The following is a 20,476-nucleotide window of genomic DNA, read 5'->3' as shown; positions in this document are numbered from 1 at the left end:
CGTGTGATATTATGGCTACAATTACACATTGCAGCTTTAATGTAACACCAATTTGAGTGTCACAATTTGACAGTAGAATGCATAAAATAGATAAAACCTATTTAATAAACCAAATGAGTATTGTGCGTGCAATTGATGAGGTGTCGGTGGTCATTCAGGGATTTGAGCCTCCGTTCATCATGTAATGTCATTAGGGAACAAAAGCAGCTTATGACTGTTCATTAGTGGCACGTGTGTGTGTGTGTGTGTGTGTGTGTGTGTGTGTGTGTGTGTGTGTGTGTGTGTGTGTGTGTGTGTGTGTGTGTGTGTGTGTGTGTGTGTGTGTGTGTGTGTGTGTGTGTGTGTGTGTGTGTGTGTGTTCAGCAGTCAGTCAGTGCCATGACCACATTCAACTGCTGGTAAAGGGCTGATCAGCTCAGCTTTGGCACATCTGGAGATTTTTGAGTTATTCTGATGAAGGATTTGCAGCAGCTGTGAGGCACATTGTTGGAGTAATAAATCAGCTGAATACACTCCCTGACAAAAGCCTCGCACTGATCCCAGTTGTAATGCTGTGTTCACACCAGACGCGGAACGCGCGGATAAATCACGCTATTTGCGCATAAATCGCGATATTCGTGCATAAATTGTCGCGTGAACATTTGAGTTTACTCGCTTCATTCGCGCGTCAAATTCACTTCAGAACAGACGCGGATTCGCGTGATGGGCGGGGCTTCTGTCTGCCCGGTGACTGTAGCTTTGTTGCTAAATGGCTAACATGGATTTTATGAAGAAAATATCAGTGTTTATGGGCTTTACGTTTATGGGCGATACGTTTAGGGCCGTGTCTAAGTCCACTACATGCTTTCAGAGGTGCATCCAGCTCTGTGAGCTCAGAAACTGAACCTGAATGACGGAGGCTTTCAGCCGTGCTTCTGACTGAGCCCAGCCCAGTTTGATGACTTGTTGTCGGTGAAGGCTGGAGGATTTCCCCTGGGACACCATCAATAGGTTCTACGTCACAATCACACCCCCACAAGAGCAAGCTTCTGATTGGTTAACGCGGCGTGAATGTCCGCTGAAGTTCAGATTTTCGAGCTCGAGAGATTTGCACGAAACGCTCGTTAAGCGCGTCAAAGGCGCAAATCGCTCAATTCGCCGCGCGCATATCGCGCTGTTCGCACAGCACCATTTGAGCAATTCGCGTCATTTGCTCCGCGCCATTCGTGCGTATCGCACCGCAGGATGTCTATTCGCTCGTTTGCATTGACTTAACATGTAAACCACTCGCGTTTGACGCGCGTTCTGCATCTTGTGTGAACGCAGCATAAGAGCATGAAATAATAACTTGCCCTCTAGTTGATTATTCGTTTGTAAAAGTGTCAGAAGGTGGATTTCTCTGCTGGATTATCTGTTGATCTGCATCCCAATCATCACCAATACCGCAGAAGACCTGCTGGAACCAGCATGGACTTAAGATTCTCACAGAAATGAGTCGAGTTTGGTGAAGGACGATATAGATAACATACTATTAGATTCTCTATGGAAAAATTTAACTCATTATATTAAAAGACTGTAATTATGAACTCGTATGAGAACGTTGGCCTTAATTTCCTAGACTTCACCACAATGAACCACACCTTTAAGGTTAATTGGATTTAACACCATTTAAGATAACCCAATTCTATCTGGAATTTTATCCCTCATTGTGTCTTTTCAAATATTCGTGGTCTTAATTTTATTTTGATGTGCAATTATAATATAGACAAAATCCCATTGTGCCAAATCCCAAGTGCTCCTGTCATGGTCATTAATATAGAAGCATAATTTCTCCCTGCACTGCTCTTTCATCTGGAATAATAGACACACTTTATACAAGCACAAATCTCTTCTTTTTTTAATAATTGGTTTGAAAACAAAATGAATGTAGTTCGTCAGTTATATAATAAAGATGGCGTAGTCTTTTCTTACAATGAATTCCTCTCTTATTACAAAATCTCAATTACCCAACAAGAGTTTTCAACTGTTATTAGTTCAATTGCTTCAGGGCTCCATACGTTATTTAGAGGTATTAATCAAGACTAGAGCTGCACAATTAATCGTAAAAAGATGGCGATCTCGATTGGACCCCCTAGACGATCTTAATCCAGCATTTCTACGATTCTGTCAATCATATTTTCAAGTTCAGGAGAAAAGCAATGGTGACCACACAAGTCTTCATATTGTTTTACATATGTTGTTCAGCAACGTGGACACCTCCAAATGGTGTTGAAAGAGTCACATGCTGTATTTATAAGATATAATTCACCCCAAATGTCACTTCTGTCTTCATGTAATGTATTTGCGACCGCAAAATCACACGTGACGTGAGCTGCTGACCGTCAGCTGTTACCACAGAGAGGGCGGACGGGCGCCTCTGAATGAAGTCTACTGTAGTGAACAGAACCTGCATAAGCTGTGAATAACAGGTAATATAGTTGTACCTGACATTCAGTTTGTGGCACAGAGTGATCGTTTGAGAGCCGCGCAGGAAGTGAACCGCTCTTAGCAGTGAAAATGAAACCGAAAGTGCACACAGTGTCAGATGTAGCTGACTGACTCCAGCCCAAGCAGTATCCTAAACCCGCCGAAATGCACCAACACCCACCCAGTCTTCTGTTCACGGAAATCACATCAGTGACAGATTTATAGCAGGAAATGACAGATTGTAAGCATATATCTCAAACACAATAATTCAACATCAGAATGATCATCAGCACTAATGACCAGGACACATCTAAAGTCTGTTCAAGTCCACCATTCCAACTCTATACAACATTCAGCATTTTCACCAACAGTACAGCTACACAAAGCCTACTGCTGTTTACCACAATAACATTAATAACAGCCCACTCATATTAACCTTTATTCTACACCTACAGAATCAGGAGACAATCCTGATCTTTATTTTAGACAAAACAATTATGATTCTCATTTTAGCCAGAATCCTGCAGCTCTGATCAAGACCATGCTTCTGATCCATCGTCTTTCATTTAAATAAATCATATGTTGGCAAAACCTGTTTTACTATATATACCAAGAGTAATAAGAAGGCAATTCGTACTCTTTTCCAAAGAGAAATCAATACTGTACCTTATATTCAATCTTATTGTTAATCATTAATCATTATTGGATGTCTTTATTAAAGGATCAACTGATTTGCTGGATAAAAAAGTGTGGCTGTTACCACAGAAATATCATGTTAGAAATAAAATGATAGAAATATCCTATAAACCTCTCCACAGATTTTATCCAGCAAAACATTATTCAAAAAAATGTAAAAGTGGGAATGATGTGTGTTTTTTGTAATGAATATGAGGAGACTGCTTTACACTTGTTTTGGCATTGCGCATACTCGGTCAACTTATGGAGTGAGGTGCCAAAATTTATTAATACCCAACTGCAGTGTTCTAAACCTCTGTCATTGTTGTGGGAAAATGTACTTTTTGGCTTTAGTATGTACCCTAGTCAAGAGGAAAATAGTTTTTATTCAATTATTTAGTGATTTTGCTAACACAATGTACATTCATAAATATAAATTTACCAATAAGAAACCGAATTTTAAGGTGTTGATGACTTAATAATGCTTATATATTAGTAAGAGACTCTCTAAATCAGAAAGCCCTACACACTTTAATACTTTGTGGACTCTACAATGTGATTATTACATGTACATTTTAAATTAATTTTGTATATTTGTATTTCATTTATGCTTTACCCCCTGGCATGTATATTTTTTGTACTGTTAAAACGTTATGATAAAAAAGAAAATAAAAATAAAAAAGTTTGGTGAAGGAGAGATCATGGTTTGGGGTCATTCAGTATGAAATCGAAATCGATCGAAATGTATGCTCAATTTCGATTATCAAATCAAAAAATAGAATCGTCGATGCTGCCACGCCCCCATGTCACGTCAGCTTGGCTTGCCAAGCGGGAAAAAACAGGCTTGTTGAAGTGCTTGTTAAACTGCAGACGCAGGAGACCCGTCGACAGAACTTAAACCCTCTCCTCTTTCAATGAAGTCGCCGGTGTTTAAGCATTTTGGATTTCCAGTGAGTTATGTTGTCAACGTTCGTGTTGTCGACAAAAAAACACAGTTTCGCAAGCTCTGCTATGTACGTATTACGTACGGTTCGTCCGATAGACAACACCGGCATCGCGATCCTCCACCTGCCCCTGTTGCAAATCCGCTCGCGAAAAGTAAAAAGTCTTTGTTTTTAAAAGGCATTTTAGAACGACAACGATTTGACATCCACAGTGGCGTGTAGCATTTCTGAGCAGCCCACCTTCCTCTCTACCTCTGACACACACACAGACACAGACGCAAACACACAGCATTGGGCTCGAGACAGCGGGTTCAGGCAGTCAGAGGATCAGGAGACCGCTTCAAATTTTTTACTCACTTGTACTTCGTCATTTTATCGAACACCTCAGATACTGTTGGCTGGTTCCTGTTGGTTGTGCGTCTTTTTTTACCGACGCCATTATAACGACACAGATCACTGCCTATTCACGAGTCCCGCAGAAAAAGTGATTGACAGGTGGTAATTATGTGTGTATCTTGCCTTTATTTATTTACTGGATGATTTGTTTATGGGTAAAACAAAGACCATGCAGGTCAGGTAGTTTAAACGGTAGCCTACAAATAATTAATTGGTCATTAATTAATTATTCATAATCGAAAATCGAATCAAATCGTGCCTTTAGAATCGAAAATGTAATCGAATCGAGGATTTGGAGGATCGTGACACCCTTACTTCTCATACTTCAGCCTCCACATCAAAGCTCCTGAAAGCAAAGAGTGTTCCAGGATTGGCCAGCCCAGTCACCAGACATCAACATTATTGAGCTGATGAAGGAGGAGGCGTTGAAGATGAACACCAAGACTCTTGATGAACTGGGATCCTGCAAGAACGCTTTGTTTGCCATTGCAGATGACTTTAAGTCAGGTCTATGTTTCTGTGTGGAGTTTGCATGTTCTCCCCGTGTTGGCGTGGGTTTCCTCCGGGTGCTCCGGTTTCCCCCACAGTCCAAACACATGCGCTATAGGGGAACTGATCAACTAAATTGGCCATAGTGTATGAGTGTGTATGGGTGTTTGTTAGTTGGGTAGCAACTGGAAGCATTCGCTGCATAAAAACGTGCTGGAATAGTTGGTGGTTCATTCCGCTGTGGTGACCCTTGATTAATAAAGGGTCTAAGATGTAGGAAAATGAATGAATAAACGTGGAGAAATGCTCCAATCTTGTGGAATTTGACGCTCGTCTGACTTTTCGTGAACCCTGAACGAATTGCAGGCATTCATAAGGAATGACCTTCACACACACACACACACACACACACACGCACACACACACACACACACACACACACACAGAAGGTAAATGTAGAGGGATTCTGTGATGCTAATGTGTGTTTTTCACGAGAATGTGTGTGTGTGTGTGTGTGTGTGTGTGTGTGTGTGTGTGTGTGTGTGTGTGTGTGTGTGTGTGTGTGTGTGTGTGTGTGTGTGTGTGTGTGTGTGTGTGTGAGGTTTACAGCTCCCGTTTGGCAGAATGAAACCCACACTTTGCTTCCATTTTTGGGTGTTTTTGTATGTGGCGAGCTCACATCTGTGTCTGCTTCTCCTGATGTGTTTCCCTGCTGCTCCTCATTTGAGCCTGCTCTGTTCTTCTGCACAATACAGAGACAAACAGACCCGTGCTGGATCAACTGCACTTCTAAATTCACCCATTAGATGACTGCGTGCTCTTTCATCCTCTTATTCCTGGTTATTCTGAATGATATTGTCAGTAATAGTCATACATGAACAGTAAACACTACCTTAGGAATGTTTGAAGATGAATTATTAGAGAATAATGCACACCTGATGTGGTGTAGTGGAGTGGCCGTTACACCTCAGATGTGTTTGAGTGTGTTTGTCAGGTGTGTGTCCTGCTCAAGCGTCTCCTGCGTGTAGCACCCATCGCCTCCTCCTCCTCCTCCTGTTGTGTTCTGTTGTGATTTCTGACTGTTCTATCTGTGAAATAACTCCAGTCATTCAGTGGAGTGATATGGAGCTGTAATGCGCATTAAACCTGCCGGAACTACTTTAGCTGTGCCTTTATCTGACAATAACCAAACACCTTACAGCGACATTCAGCCAGTCAGAATCGAGCATTCAACAGCCCCCGTAAAAGTAATTTTACACTATCATCCCTGCTGAAAAATCCAGCCTAGGCTGGTTGGCTGGTTTTAGCTGGTCGACCAAGCTGGTTTTAGAGAGGTTTTGGCCATTTCCAGGCTGGTTTCCAGTCATTTCCAGCCTGGTCTTAGCTGGTCAGGCTGGAAAATGACCAGCTAAATCCAGCTAAAACCAGCTTGACCAGCCTGGTTTAAGCTGGACATAGCTGGTTTTGGCTGGGCTCCCAGCCTGGCCAGTGTTTCAAGTATTTTAAGCTGTTGCTGTGCAGTTGCTAGGGTCTTTTCATTGTAGCAGTTGTTACAATGTTTTAAAAATGTTAGGCTGTTGCTATGCAGTTGCTAGGGTGTTTTGGCTGTTTTAGCAGTTGTTACATTGTTTTAAGTACTTCAGGCTGTTGCTATGCAGTTGCTAGGGTGTTATTTTAATTGTTACAATGTTTCAAGTATTTTAAACTGTTGTTATGCAGTTGCTAGGGTCTTGTCTTTTTAGCAGTTGTTAATGCTTTGAAAACCCAGGCTGTTGCTATGCAGTTGCTAGGCTCAGTAGTTGTTTTTGTGGTTGTTGCAATGTTTTGAATAATTTAGGTGGTTGCTATCCAGTTGTTAGGATGTTCTGGTTGTTTTAGTATTTGTTACAATGTTTCAAGTATTTTATGCAGTTGCTAGGGTGTTCTGGCTGTTTTGGTATTTGTTACAGTATTTCAAGTATTTTAAGCTGTTGCTTTGCAGTTGCTAGGGTGTTCTGGCTGTTTTGGTATTTGTTACAGTGTTTCAAGTATTTTAAGCTGTTGCTATGCAGTTGCTAGGGTGTTCTGGCTATTTTAGTAGTTGTTACAATTTTTCAAGTACTTCAGTCCGTTGCTATGCAGTTGCCAGGGTCTTGTCATCTTGGCAGTTGTTGCAATGTTTTGAAAACTTTAGGCTGTTGCTATGCAGTTGCTAGGGTGTTCTGCTTGTTTTAGTAGTTGTTACAATGTTTCAAGTACTTCGGCTGTTGCTATGCAGCTGCTAGGGTCTTGTCATATTAGTAGTTGTTACAATGTTACGAGTACTTAAGGCTGTTGCAATGCAGTTGGTTGTTTTGCAGTTGTTAAAATGTTTTAAGTACTTCGGCTGTTGCTATGCAGTTGCTAGGGTCTTATCATTTTAGTAGTTGTTACAATGTTTCGAGTACTTAAGGCTGTTGCTATGTAGTTGATTGTTTTGCAGTTTTTACAATGTTTCAAGTACTTCAGGCTGTTGCTATACAGTTGCTAGGTTCGTTAGTTGTTTTTGTGGTTGTTACAATGTTTTGAATAATTTAGGTGGTTGCTATGCAGTTTTTAGGATGTTCTGGCTGTTTTGGTATTTGTTACAGTGTTTCAAGTACTTCAGGCTGTTGCTATGCAGTTGCTAGGGTCTTGTCATTTTAGTAGTTGTTACAATGTTTCGAGTACTTCAGGCTGTTGCTATGTAGTTGGTTGTTTTGCAGTTGTGACAATGTTTCAAGTACTTCAGGCTGTTGCTATACAGTTGCTAGGTTCGTTAGTTGTTTTTGTGGTTGTTACAATGTTTTGAATAATTTAGGTGGTTGCTATGCAGTTTTTAGGATGTTCTGGCTGTTTTGGTATTTGTTACAGTGTTTCAAGTACTTCAGGCTGTTGCTATGCAGTTGCTAGGGTCTTGTCATTTTAGTAGTTGTTACAATGTTTCGAGTACTTCAGGCTGTTGCTATGTAGTTGGTTGTTTTGCAGTTGTGACAATGTTTCAAGTACTTCAGGCTGTTGCTATGCAGTTGCTAGGTTAATTAGTTGTTTTTGTGGTTGTTACAATGTTTTGAATAATTTCGTGGTTGCTATGCTGTTGCTAGAGTGTTCTGGTTGTTATAGTAGTTGTTACAATGTTTCAAGTAATTCCGGCTGTTGCTATGTTCTTTTTTTCCGGTTGCTACATTGTTTTGAGTACTCTAGCTGTGCAGTTGCTAAATAAATGATCGTTTAAGTCAGTTGTCTAACTCTTTCTGTGTGTTTGTGTCTCTGTGTGTTTGCAGCCCAGTGTGCTGATCGTCAGTTATATCGAGTCTGGAAAAGCAGCTGCGCAGTTCGGCTTCTATCAGCAGGTGGAATGGAAACCCGACGACTCCATGATTGCCGTAGCGGTGAGTAAAACACCTCTGTTACTCCTGTGTGCGTGTGTGTGTGTGTTTCGTGATTAGGCTGTTGTGTTCACATGCTCAACAGAAATGGCTGTGATTGGCTGTGAAAGTTATTGTTTAACACTCTTCACCACTGAAGTATTATTAGCTAATTAATGTTGAGTTAATTGATTAATTGATTGATTTAGATTTTATTTTGGTTGGTTAATTGATTGGTTGATTGATTTGATTTAGTTTGGTTGATTGTTTGGATTATTGGCGAATTGATGATGTTGGTTGATTGATTGGGCTGATTGAAATTTGATTTTGATTTGATTGTGCAGTTGGCTGATTGATTTGGTTGGTTGATTGATTTTAATAGCTGATTGATTGATTGATTGATTGATTGATTGATTGATTGATTGATTCAATGTTTGTTTCATATATTGACTGAATGATTAACATTGATTGATTGCTTGATTGACTGGTTAATTGAAGGAGGGATTGATTGAATGGCTGATTGATTTCAATGAATGATTTGATTGACTGATTGATTTGATAGATTGATTGATTGATTGATTGATTGATTGATTGACTGATGGTTTGGCTGATTGAATGATTGATTGGTTGATTGCTTTAATTGATTGACCCAATATTTGTTTGATTAATTGTTTGACTGAATGATTGATTATTTAACAATAGATTTTTTCGTTGATTAAAAGATTGATTGATGATCGATCGATCGATCGGTTGGTTGGTTGATTCTTTTTTTTTTGGATTGATTGATTCTTGCCATGTCCGTGTTTCTTCATCTTCAATCCTCTTCATGTTGACGGTTCCTCTTCATCAGCACTATTTGAAGGCCTCATGATGACTGAAGGCTGTTCCTGAAGCTAGCGGTGTAATTTATTCCAGCCGCACAGAGTGTTTAAATGTTAATGCTTCAAGCGTCAGTCATTTAAGGACGCCGAACAAAACACACTGTGCTTTCCCTTTTGTTTGGCTGCATAATTGCTGTCATTCTGCGTTATTAAAGCCGACAGACAGGCAGAGATGCGCAGAAACGCTCTCTACACGCAGCATAAAAGCTCATGTCTGTTTGTCAGAATCGTCTGCCATTCCTTCTGTTGGCGACACAATACAGCCAGTGTTCCTCCATCCACCAGTCCATCACACCAGCCTGACACGTCTCAATAAATAATGCTTTAATTCGGCTTCTCCATTCGGTGCAGAGTTTTGTTCTCTTAAAAGAGTTGTCTTCATTCTCAGATGACTGACGGAATCATCATTTCAGACTTCATTTGTGTTCCTTTAATAGAGTTTGTTCGTTTCTGTTCTCCAGCGCTGTGTGTTGTAGTTGATGATTGTGTTTGGCAGTGTGTGTGTGTGTGTGTGTGTGTGTGTGTGTGTGTGTGTGTGTTTCTGAATGGGTCAGAAGCGTGTCGTGTGTCCAGACATCAGATCCGTGTGTTTCCACTGCATGAGGTCACAGAGCTACTGAAAACCTCAGGCTTCATTTCTTCTCTTCTGCATTTAAAACTATTGCTTAAGGGCGCTAACAGTGTTAATTAATGAATTTACCAAGCATACTAACAGAAATAAGCCTTCCCCCAGAAATAAAACATAATAAAAAATAAAATATCCTTGCTCTGTTAAACAGGATTTCTAAAATCGATTGCCTTCAATCGTATATTTATCATGCATTAATAAATAAAAAAGTAAGGAGTTATTATCATCCTCTACCTGTACTCAGATTAGGATTGCTGTTTGTTTAAACTACTGAGCCGTAAGCTATGAGCTGAAACATTTTTTTGGGGGGACAACTTAATAGTTTTATGTTCAATCTACATAAATTTGTAAAACATTTACTACTACTAGGGCTGCTCGATTATGGGAAAAATCATAATCGCGATTATTTTGGTCATAATTGTAATCACGATTATTCAAAACGATGATCAGTTAAAGTCAAAATTATTTACCCTTCTGTGAATTTACTTTTATATACAAATATTTCCCAATTTATGTTTAACAGAGACATTTTTAACAGTATTTCCTATAATATTTGTTTTCTTCTGGAGAAAGGCTTATTTGTTTCATTTCAGGTATAAATATTTCGAAACCTATTTTAATAGCTCAATATACAGGGGTGATAGCGTTCCGGCACCACGCCGGATTTCCGGCGTACTGTGGTTGCGGGTAGGGTTGTGACGGTGAGGAAATTTCCCCACCGGTTAATCGACATGTGACAACACCGGTAATACCCGTATCACCGTGGGAGTGGGCATTTTTTCATTTCCTCTTTTTTCTGCTTTTAAATAGCTTATAAATGCGTGCGTATAATACTTTCACTTTCAGTTTTGCGGGAGTTGCCAATTCGGTGTCAATTGTTTGAATGGACGGAAAGGAAACTACAAAAAAAATCCCTGTTATTAAACAAAACATAACTTTTATTTACATAACGAATAAAACACAACACTGCTACAGGCTGAAAAAACTGTGTAAGTTGGAACCATACAAATAACAACCATAAACGCCTTGTTATATATTATGAGCTTGAACAATCCGTTTATAAAATACATTATTAACGAATTTAGGCTATTGAAGAATAAACCGAATATGAAATATGATCCTTGCATAATGATCACAAACAAGCGAGCACTCATTTTATATTTAAACTATATGAAAAAAAATTAAGAATTGGAACATTATGTAAAAAATCAAAGGGCAGGCTAAATAAAAGCACCTCGTCAGAGCTAAACACCGCATGTGTCAGTTTACAGCTTCTGGAGAGATCAGACAACCTATACAGATCACACAATCTCAATAAACAACATGTAGGCCTGAATGTATAAATATTTCGATAAATATTGTTATGGAATATTTATAACTAAATGATCTTGCTTTTTGGTTTTATCGATACAGCTTTGATCTCTCTTACAAGCGGCAGTTACAGGCGCAGCATAAGGGCGTCTCACACTGTCAGTGGCGGAATACACACAGCACTGCCAAGACGTTTTATTTTTATTTTATTTGTTGCAGATTTGCGCGTTGTTCCTTTAAAAAAAAACTTTTATTTTTTAATTATCTCAAGTTCAATGTTGTCTATCGAGTAACTGTCGAGTCCCTCGGATTGGAGTTCAGTGCGCATTAAGACTATTGACCAACCGCCCTGTAAGTTTAAACACTACAGGTCCACAGCTCTGGTGTGGTATGAATTACACGTTTTAAATGATAGCGAGACATGCTACGTTGAGTTTTTATTGTAAAATATACATTATAACCCAGTACACGGTAAAATAATATGTTTTGAATGGTTTGTCTATTGACGGCGTATAGCCGAGCATATTTTCATTAAAATTAAAACACATTAATACAAATTAGCCACCCTTTGATTTTTTTTCGTTTACGTATATTTTTATCAAACGAAAAATGCTATGAATTGTTAATTTTAGTTTTCATTTTATTAGAGTTAATAGGCCTATAATTTATAGGCTACACAACTCATATCTTTGGCTCCAATTGCGTTTTTACAGATATCCTACCAATAGACTTTTTTTGGCTCAAAGACATTTATGCCTATTAATTTCAGAGGTGCATTTTGACAGATTTCGTAAAGGCTTCAGCTATTCTACCTGTCAGCTGCACCTGCCTAAGTTTTGCAACTTGACTTGTGTTGTGGCTCGATGTCTGAATGAGAGAGAGAGAGAGAGAGAGAGAGAGAGAGAGAAATCAGTCCTCAGATTCGATGTGTGGCCGCACATCTCAGTTACTTTATTGCAATTTTTAATATTGGCTCATCTAAATAAACTTTTAATATATTAAAAGCCGAAATATTGCCAGACAGAAGAAGCAACTTTCGGTTTTTGAAGAGAGCGGCCTCAGTTATAAAAGATGCGCGCACACACAGGATTCCATCTTTTTGGCCTAGACATTATGGATTTTTTTGACATTAAACACATAATCAAGTGGAAATAAGAACAGCTGAACTTCGGAAAAAGTCCTCACGTTGCCGATGTTTCTCTGCAGATGGATTGTCAAAGGCGCGGCATTGCTAAATCGTTTTAATAAAAAAAAAGATATTTATTATTAAACATTGTGAGATGATGGTCGCGTGATTTTTTTTTTAAATGAGAGTATGCGTTGCGTATTTATGGCCATTAATCTATCCGCGACCCACCCATAGTTAAACATGAAGGTGCGTGTATAAATTAGTTATGTTTCCAGATACTGCCACCTTTGTCAGGCAAAGTTTGCAGATTGCCTCATTAACGTCATCAGGTTCTCTTATGCATTTGGTTTGAACCCAAAATTTTGCCAAACATGCGCTTTTGCATTGCGTTTTGACAATAAATCGTCCGCCATCCTCTTTCTGTAAATTCGACTCCTCTTTTCTCCTCACGTGGTAAATGAAATATGACGCACTGTAGCTATGTTTTGATTTTAATTATAGAGCATGCTCTCGTTTTAAGTCAATTATTTATAATTATATTTTCCATTTATTTTAAATAAATGTTTAATAAAATAAATAAATAAAAAAACGAATAGCCTACTTAAAAAAAAACAAATGTGGGGACGGTGTCACGGTAGAAAAGTGATGTCACCGGTGTTGCGTCTTAACACCGATATCACCGTCAACACCGTCTATCGTGGCAAGCCTAGCTGCGGGGAAAAAAAATCAGGTTCACGGATATTGATCTGTCATTTCTCTAGATTCACAGAATTCACTCACTGCTGAAAGCGACGGATTGGTTTTATTAAGTGCCATTTTGTGTGCTCGTGAATCATCTTTTGAGTGTAGACGCCATGTAAATAAAATATTAATTGTGTAATTTAGAGAGCTTTATAAATTATAACGGATCTTTGTGAGATCTCTATGAACTAAGATCAGTGACGCTTTTTAGTGATAATAAGAGGAGCGTGCTTTGCACTTTCCAGGCTATAAACTATTCAGAATTTGTATGAAACTTTCGTTTTCGGCACATATACGCTGATATGTTTTGGGAATGACATCTGCATATTTACGCTGGGTTTATTCTCGAAATAACGGTGAAGAAATAGACGGGACAAAAATATATTTCCCCCTTCTCCTTAAACAACTTAGTGTTTCAGCTGTGAAATAGTTCAGTTTTGTATGTAGCCTAATGGCAAAGTGATTATATTTAGTTTCGTTTTTTATTCAGCTTATTTAGAAAAACGTTTGGAGCATTTTTTATTCGTTAAAAATAATATTTTTTTTTAAGGAACAGCGCCCAGCGGAAGACCATCATTGTCTGTTTGATCAGTTTGCCTTCTCAGATCATCACGACTTGCCTAAAATAAAAGATATAAAACAGTTCAAGTATAAAACAATGGTAGCTTAAACGTTAAAGAATGTGTTATTAGGCGCATAGTTTGCTTATAAAAAGCTTGCAGGACATCGAGGCGCCAGAGCAATCACTTGCATTTTTCAGTGGGAGCAATTTAAAGTTATCCGTCATTTTTGCTCACAAAGTACGAGTAATACATCAAAAAACGTTACAGCGTTTTTATAAAATAAAGAAACCAAAATTATGCGCTTTCTGTCGTCTGGTTTTTTAACAGGAGCGCTTAATGAAGCAAACTGTATATGCCTCACAGACATAATAAATAGGCCTATATTTATAGAAAGTTTTAAATTATTACTTAACGAAATAAAACAAATCGAAAACAAAAAAACTCCTTCATGTAATCCGTAAAGATGAATTTCTCTCTAAAGGCGAGTCCAAGAGGAGATTGCCAGTCAGGATCTTTGCGACACTGACTCAGAATAAGTTTATTAATAAATAATTAAGATATGTCCTTACTCTTTCCTCGACACATTCATTGTTATTTGTTTTTGCCGGTGCTTGGGGCGAGTTTTAGCTTATTGTGTGCGCTTGAACGCGGATTCACAGTAGCAGTTTTAACATGGAGTGACACGACATCTGACGTACAGATGACACTGGCACATGCCACTGAGTGTAGTGACACTTCCGGTGGAACGTCCGGTTTTCCACTGTCATGTGTCACTCGCTAGTGGCATGTGTAGTGACTTGTGTCACTCAGAGTGTCGCGCTGCATGTCACTGCAGTGACATCGACACCCGGCGAAGCTTATGACATTAATTAACACGAGCAAAACCATATTTAATCATTACGCGACTTTTAACCTAATTTATCGCGTCGCAAGTTAGTTTATTTGCTGAACTACTCCACGATGTTTTAATTTAAACGCATTTATTTTATGTATTCGTAGTCATACTTCCGTACGTAATATAGTCATTTGACAGTACATGTCAGTCAAATTTATTGTGGCATGCTTATGTATGGGAGGGGTTACACTTATCTGTTGTACTGTATATTATTGCATCCTGGCAGTTCCTTTGTTCCCTACAATATGGACTTCTCTATGTTTTTAATTCATTCATTTATTTTATTATTTATCTTATTTTCATTTTAAGGTATTTTAAATAATATCCTTTAAAAAGTTATAATAAAATGCATGTTGAAAACTCATAACATATATGCATGTAAGATAACAGGTGTCATTTGCCTAATGATTTTTAAATATTAAAGCAAAGAGACTTATAAGATTAATGTGCTTATAACGTGCTTATACTGACACCTACTGGCACATGTCACAAGATCACTGACACTGGCATGTGTCACTGACATTACTGGCATGTGTCTAAAAAGAGCCACTTGACAATAATGATGATCAGGGTTACACATAGGCTGTTAATATATTTGGGCCCAGGGGCCCACAAGTTATATGTTTAAAGTGCGTTGCATACATAGTACCCCCACCCCTACTCACCTCAGGGGCAAGGAAAAAAAGTTCAGGCTCAGGATTTTTTTCCACTATCAGCTCTGAATATAGCCCCCTTAAGCAATATATAGTTTTAATTGTCTGCAGAAGAAACTACTGTTACATAATGACTTGCCTATTTACTCTAATTAAGCCTTTAAATGTCACTTTAAGCTGAATACTAGTATCTTGAAAAATATCCAGTAAAATATTAAATGCTGTCATCATAGCAAAGATAAAAGAAATCAGTTATTAGAAATGAGCTATTAAATCTGTTATGTTTAAACTGTGTTTTAAGCATCTTCACTGTAAGAAAAAACTTCAACTACAAAAGTTCTTCAGTCCAGAGCAGTGAGGAAATTTTGTCCTTTTGTTGTTTAATTAATAATAAAACAGCAGCAGGAGTATCGCACGCTGTCACTTTAAGAATAGTGCGGCAGCAATATAGTTTCTCTTTCTCGTGTCTTTTGATTGTCAACTTGTTTGTTTATTACACAAATGAGGATTAATAGGAATAATCACTAAACACCGTGCATGTATTTGACCATTAAAGCACACGCATTAAGATGCCGTTAGATGTGTGCACTGCTGTCCAGCACGGACCGTGCGGCACGCGCGCACAAACACACTACCTGTCTGAGGCTAAGCGAAATAGGACAGAATAATCGTAATTATAATAATAATTATATGACGGAATAATCGTTTATCTCGATCAATGGTTTTTCATAATCGTTAGAAGCCGTAATCGAAATTGAAACCGGATTTTCGATTAATTGCACCGCCCTAACTACTTCTACTAATAATAATAAACTAATAAGCCAACTTAATTTCTTCATGTTGTCCCAACTCAAATCAATTGTGTGGAACCCAGCATTTTTACAGTGTGTGATTCGTGATTTTTTGTGTTTGCAGTTTATGGGTTGTTTTTGTTATTCAGATAATTAAATCCAACTGAATCCAGATGAAAAATACCCAAAATAAAATATAATAAAAATCTCTTTTCATTGTTTATGCTGTAAGCGAGAGGATCATGGGGAGATCTGCATGTACAGAGCAATTCTGAGAACAGTATTTCTGTTTCATGAAACCTCAAGAACACGTCTCGGATCTCATTTCACGCGATATCAAATAAAAACACAAAGAAATTATTCAGCTTTCTTGGCATTAAATTACTTATTCATTCCAGATTCTCTTTAAAGGGATAGTTCACACAGATAAAAACCATTTCATTTCATCATGCTCCACTTGTTTCAAACCTTTAAAAGTGCTGCATGTCAGTTTTTGACTGAATACCATCATATGTTTGCAGATATTTCAGAAACATGCTCAATGAACATTTCTTGTTTATTTGAGATACAATGCTGCAGTTGAACGTCTGTCTTTGTTTTGGTCATTTAACCCGCCCAATGCCAGTTTAGCCAACTATACTTCAGCACCCCGAGTTGCCAGATGGAAAACATCGTATTTCATTCAGCCGGTCAGGAAGGATCTCAAAGCATGCGGCCAAAATGTGACCTCTGGTAGACCGTAGCAGACTCTGAAATGAGATGCAGATTCAGAGTTCCTATTTAGGAGGTTATTAATTAGCAAAACATAATAATATTATAAGCATAAACATTAGGTGAGCAGGTCACATTGAAATCCTGTGTCCTAACAACACACTACATGACGAGATACACAGTGATCAAATTGGCTGTTTGCAGCGAACGAAACACGACAGAAATGTAATTAAGTGCGCAGAATAGTGTACTTACTGCACTCCAGCACAATAGTGAGGTTTATAACCTAATAAAGACATATTAAACCTCTTTAACATGATTTAATGTAGATGCTAAATCACTGATATGTTGGAATCTCAGTTCTGAGTTCAGTTTCAGACGATTTATTTTATTCTCCAGATCTGAGCTGAACTATCTGCTGCTGCTTTCAGTAGTATGGCAATAAATGCCATGAAAAATGACTCTCATTATTAGTATTTAAGCCTGAATAAAGTACATGGGCTGTACCTGAGCTGATCATTGTCTGTTGTTTAGCTGTGAGTAATAGAAGTTTCTAATATATACATTTCAGGTATTCATTAGAACAAAATTGTATTTTAATATGGAGAATATTCCTTCTTTCGCGCGTCGTAGCTTTTCGATGGAACACTGTTTGAATCAGCTGTTAGGCTCGATAGTCAGGCACACTCATGTTAATCTGGCAACATGAGCTTACATGGACTCGTCAGAGGAGGAACCGAGTGAAAATGTGTTTTGATTCAGGAGTGCAATACCTAGTTCAGCCACTGGGTGTCAAACTTGCATACTGAACACAAAGGAGGATATTTCAGAAAGCTGAAAACTGATAACCAGTGATCTCTACAGTATTTGCTGGTCCTACTGTGGAGGTCAATTTTTCAGCATTCTTCAAAACATCTCTTTTCTGTTCAACAGAAGAAAGAAACTCTTTCTTCAGAAATTACATCATAAACACATCAAGCCCTGGTTTCCTCCACAAGTACTGAGATATGCGCTATAGGTGAACTGGGTCAGCTAAATTGGCTGTAGTATATGTGTGTGAATGAGTGTGTATGGGTGTTTCCCTGTACGGAGTTGCTGCTGGAAGGGCATCCACTGCGTAAAACATATGCTGGATGAGTTAGCGGTTCATTCCACTGTGGCGATTCCTGAATAATAAAGGGACTAAGCTGTAAAGAAAATTAATGAATGAATAAACACAACAAGTCTTATTATTCTGACATTAAAATAAGATCCAAATCCCTGTAATTTTGAGGCCTATCGCAATGTCATGTGGAAATTTGGTTTTCCCCGCCCACTGAATTGACATTAACATGTCTTCATAGTAACACAAATAAACATCCAAGAAACAGGATTTGCTCAGAAACTGGGATTAAAAGATCTGTTCAGCTCTCTGTGATCAGCTGCAGCTCAGGAATGAGTTTCACAAGATTAAAACATTTATATATCAAAGCATGTTTGTAATAGTCAGTAAACACATGCATGTATGTACTTCGTGTGACTCATTGTTGCAGAAAAGCTTGAATAAACTCCACCACAAATACATTTGATAGCCTTACTGTGGTATTTTTGACCGATAAGCTGAATCTCTGCCTCATCTGTGCCTGTCTCTGTCACTGACTGCTGTTTATCTGACGCAACAAAGGAGAAACATACACATGGGAATGGTGGGCGGAGCTCCAGCTCATTTGCATTTAAAGGCACAGTCTATAAAAACGGCTACATTTTGTGTTGAACTCAAATTGGGCATGTTCTGCGTTGTATGATAAATAATCTGATGGCTATTTTGAGCTGAAACATTCTGGAGACACCAAAAAGACTGATCTTACGTCTTATAAAAGTGTTAAACAGGAGCGCTTCACCAGTGTGAGCTTGTCAATAAATTCTGCTAGGTGTTTTTCTGAAGTCTGCTCTGGAGGATTCAGTTTTTCTCTGGCGTCTGCTGGAGATCTTTCAGTGCACACGCCTCCACACCGCCTGTCTGAACACATACAGGTCCTGGAGCATCATGGGGAAAACTGGAGCTCAGGGATTGACTGGAGATCCGGTCAACCCACACGCAGACCTGTGTGGGCTGGAGAGATAAATCCTGCATGAATGTTTCCCACAATCCCATAGAGGAGTGCAGAGAAATAATCCACCTCCTAGAACGGCATTTTGATGTTCTAACAGCTTATATTCCTGTTTATTACTGATTTTATTACAGTTTAAAAAATAATCTAAGTGTAATCTAAAAGTACTCTGATTACATTAGCATAAATGCATAATATAAAAGATTATAGTCATATAATTTGATATCAGTAGCAGATTACAGTTAAAAATAATCTCTATGTAATCTAAAAGTACTCGGATCATGTTACTGTAGATTTTACTAGTTAACAATTGTCATACAACACAACAACTGATTACAGTTTGTAATTAGTATTAAGTAAGTAATCTAAAAGTACTCTGATTACATTAGCATCAATGTGTATTCTATCAGGAAACATTACCGACTATAACGTTGTATAACATGTTTCTATAACAATTTTCTCCCTTTTTATGTTCTAATAACGACGGTAAAAAATATTTTTGGTTATCATAATATTATTCATAATAGTTTGTCTCGTGTTATTTTTTAAGTTATATGAATACTTAATCCTTATTATATTAATTATTTAAGAATGTTTCCTTAAACGGCCATGAAACCCCTTGTTTCAGCAGGATGTTTTCACACCTCTAGTTTGGAAAAAGTCAGGAAAGTGGGTGTGTCTAGCTCTGTTTGGGTGGGAGTGTCGGGGAAGGGAAAATGGGAAGGGTTTGAATAAAAGTGGGAGTTCCCATTTGGGCACCTGCTAATTTTCACCGAGGAAAAACAAACACACACACGCAGGGGAGAAAGACGGTGTGTTTGATGGTGAAATGTTTGATACTGCTTGCACTGATCCACACGTAAGTCCAGCAGCGCTCTTATAGAGAGAAAATTAAAACAAAACCTTCACTGCAGCACATTATAAACTCAACACTGACGACCCGTATCTCCAAACATTTCTTATTCTTTTCCCACTGCTTTTGGCAACACAACGTGGCGTCTCTTTGCCATCTGAACATTGTTTCAGGTACAGTCTTTGAAGCTAGCATGCATATTAATGAAGTTGTGGCGCGTACATAATAGAGCACGCTGATTGGTTTGTACCAAGCCATACTCATGAATCAATGCAACACACTAGACGTAATACGGTACTCCCATGTTCAGACATCCAGTCTACACGCTAAGATCGCATGGCCGTGACGCAGCTTCAAAAATTTGTTTTAAACCGGAAGTACGAATTTGCTCGGAATAACGTAAAAACAACAAATTTTCACTTTTTAGTGAAATATATGAGTCCTAATAGTGTTTTTAGCAGTGTGGGACACATATACCACTGTCAACAGCTCAACACATGTGTTTTGGTGTTTCGTGACCCTTTAACGTTATCAGTAAGTTCCAAAAACGTTATTGTGGAAACATTAAAAATGTTAAATTTTTATTTGATGGTGTTATTTATTTGTTATAATATTACTATTTAAACCATGAATCTAAATGTATCCAAAAATACTACTCTGATTACATTAGCATCAATGTGTAATCTAACAGGTTATGTTACTGACTACACATTTAGTCGTATCATTTGTAATCAGTAACTGATTACATTTCAAAGGTGATCTAAATGTAATCTAAAAGTACTCAGATTACATTGCTTAATCGAAGAAATTATAATACCGACTACACATTTAGGCATGTAATTTGTAATCAGTAACTGGTTACAGTTCAAAAGTAATCTAAATGTTATGTTAATGTACTTATATTACATTACTTAAT

The 20,476-nt window shown here is 38.1% G+C and overlaps 1 protein-coding gene and 2 long non-coding RNA genes across 10 annotated transcripts in view; all 3 read left to right on the top strand.

Annotated features, from left to right (window-relative positions):
- LOC147838674 (uncharacterized) overlaps nt 1–1,952 on the top strand; it is a 3,591-nt gene extending 1,639 nt beyond the window's left edge. The window contains exons 1-2 of the long non-coding RNA XR_015519879.1: nt 1–273; nt 364–1,952. The exon at nt 1–273 is cut by the window's left edge and continues 1,639 nt beyond it. This is a non-coding gene — a long non-coding RNA (uncharacterized LOC147838674). The remainder of the gene's footprint in view (nt 274–363) is intronic.
- Nucleotides 1–20,476, top strand: part of ric1 (RIC1 homolog, RAB6A GEF complex partner 1) — a 75,479-nt gene that overhangs the window by 8,064 nt on the left and 46,939 nt on the right. For all 8 annotated transcript variants that reach the window (XR_015519390.1, XR_015519392.1, XR_015519395.1 and 5 more), the window contains exon 2: nt 8,231–8,338. Coding sequence is in view for 1 of the 8 variants with exons in the window: in NM_001442814.1 (NP_001429743.1) it covers nt 8,231–8,338 (108 nt within the window). In the remaining 7 variants the exon portion in view is untranslated. The remainder of the gene's footprint in view (nt 1–8,230; nt 8,339–20,476) is intronic.
- On the top strand, nt 8,339–16,264 carry LOC141379937 (uncharacterized). The gene is made up of 2 exons (XR_015519875.1): nt 8,339–10,460; nt 15,191–16,264. It is a non-coding gene; the product is annotated as an uncharacterized LOC141379937 (long non-coding RNA).

This window comes from Danio rerio, chromosome 21 (genome assembly GCF_052040795.2).
Source record: "Danio rerio strain M-AB ecotype USA chromosome 21, GRCz13ab, whole genome shotgun sequence".
Taxonomy (NCBI): domain Eukaryota; kingdom Metazoa; phylum Chordata; class Actinopteri; order Cypriniformes; family Danionidae; genus Danio; species Danio rerio.
This window is presented reverse-complemented; position numbering and strand designations above follow the sequence as displayed.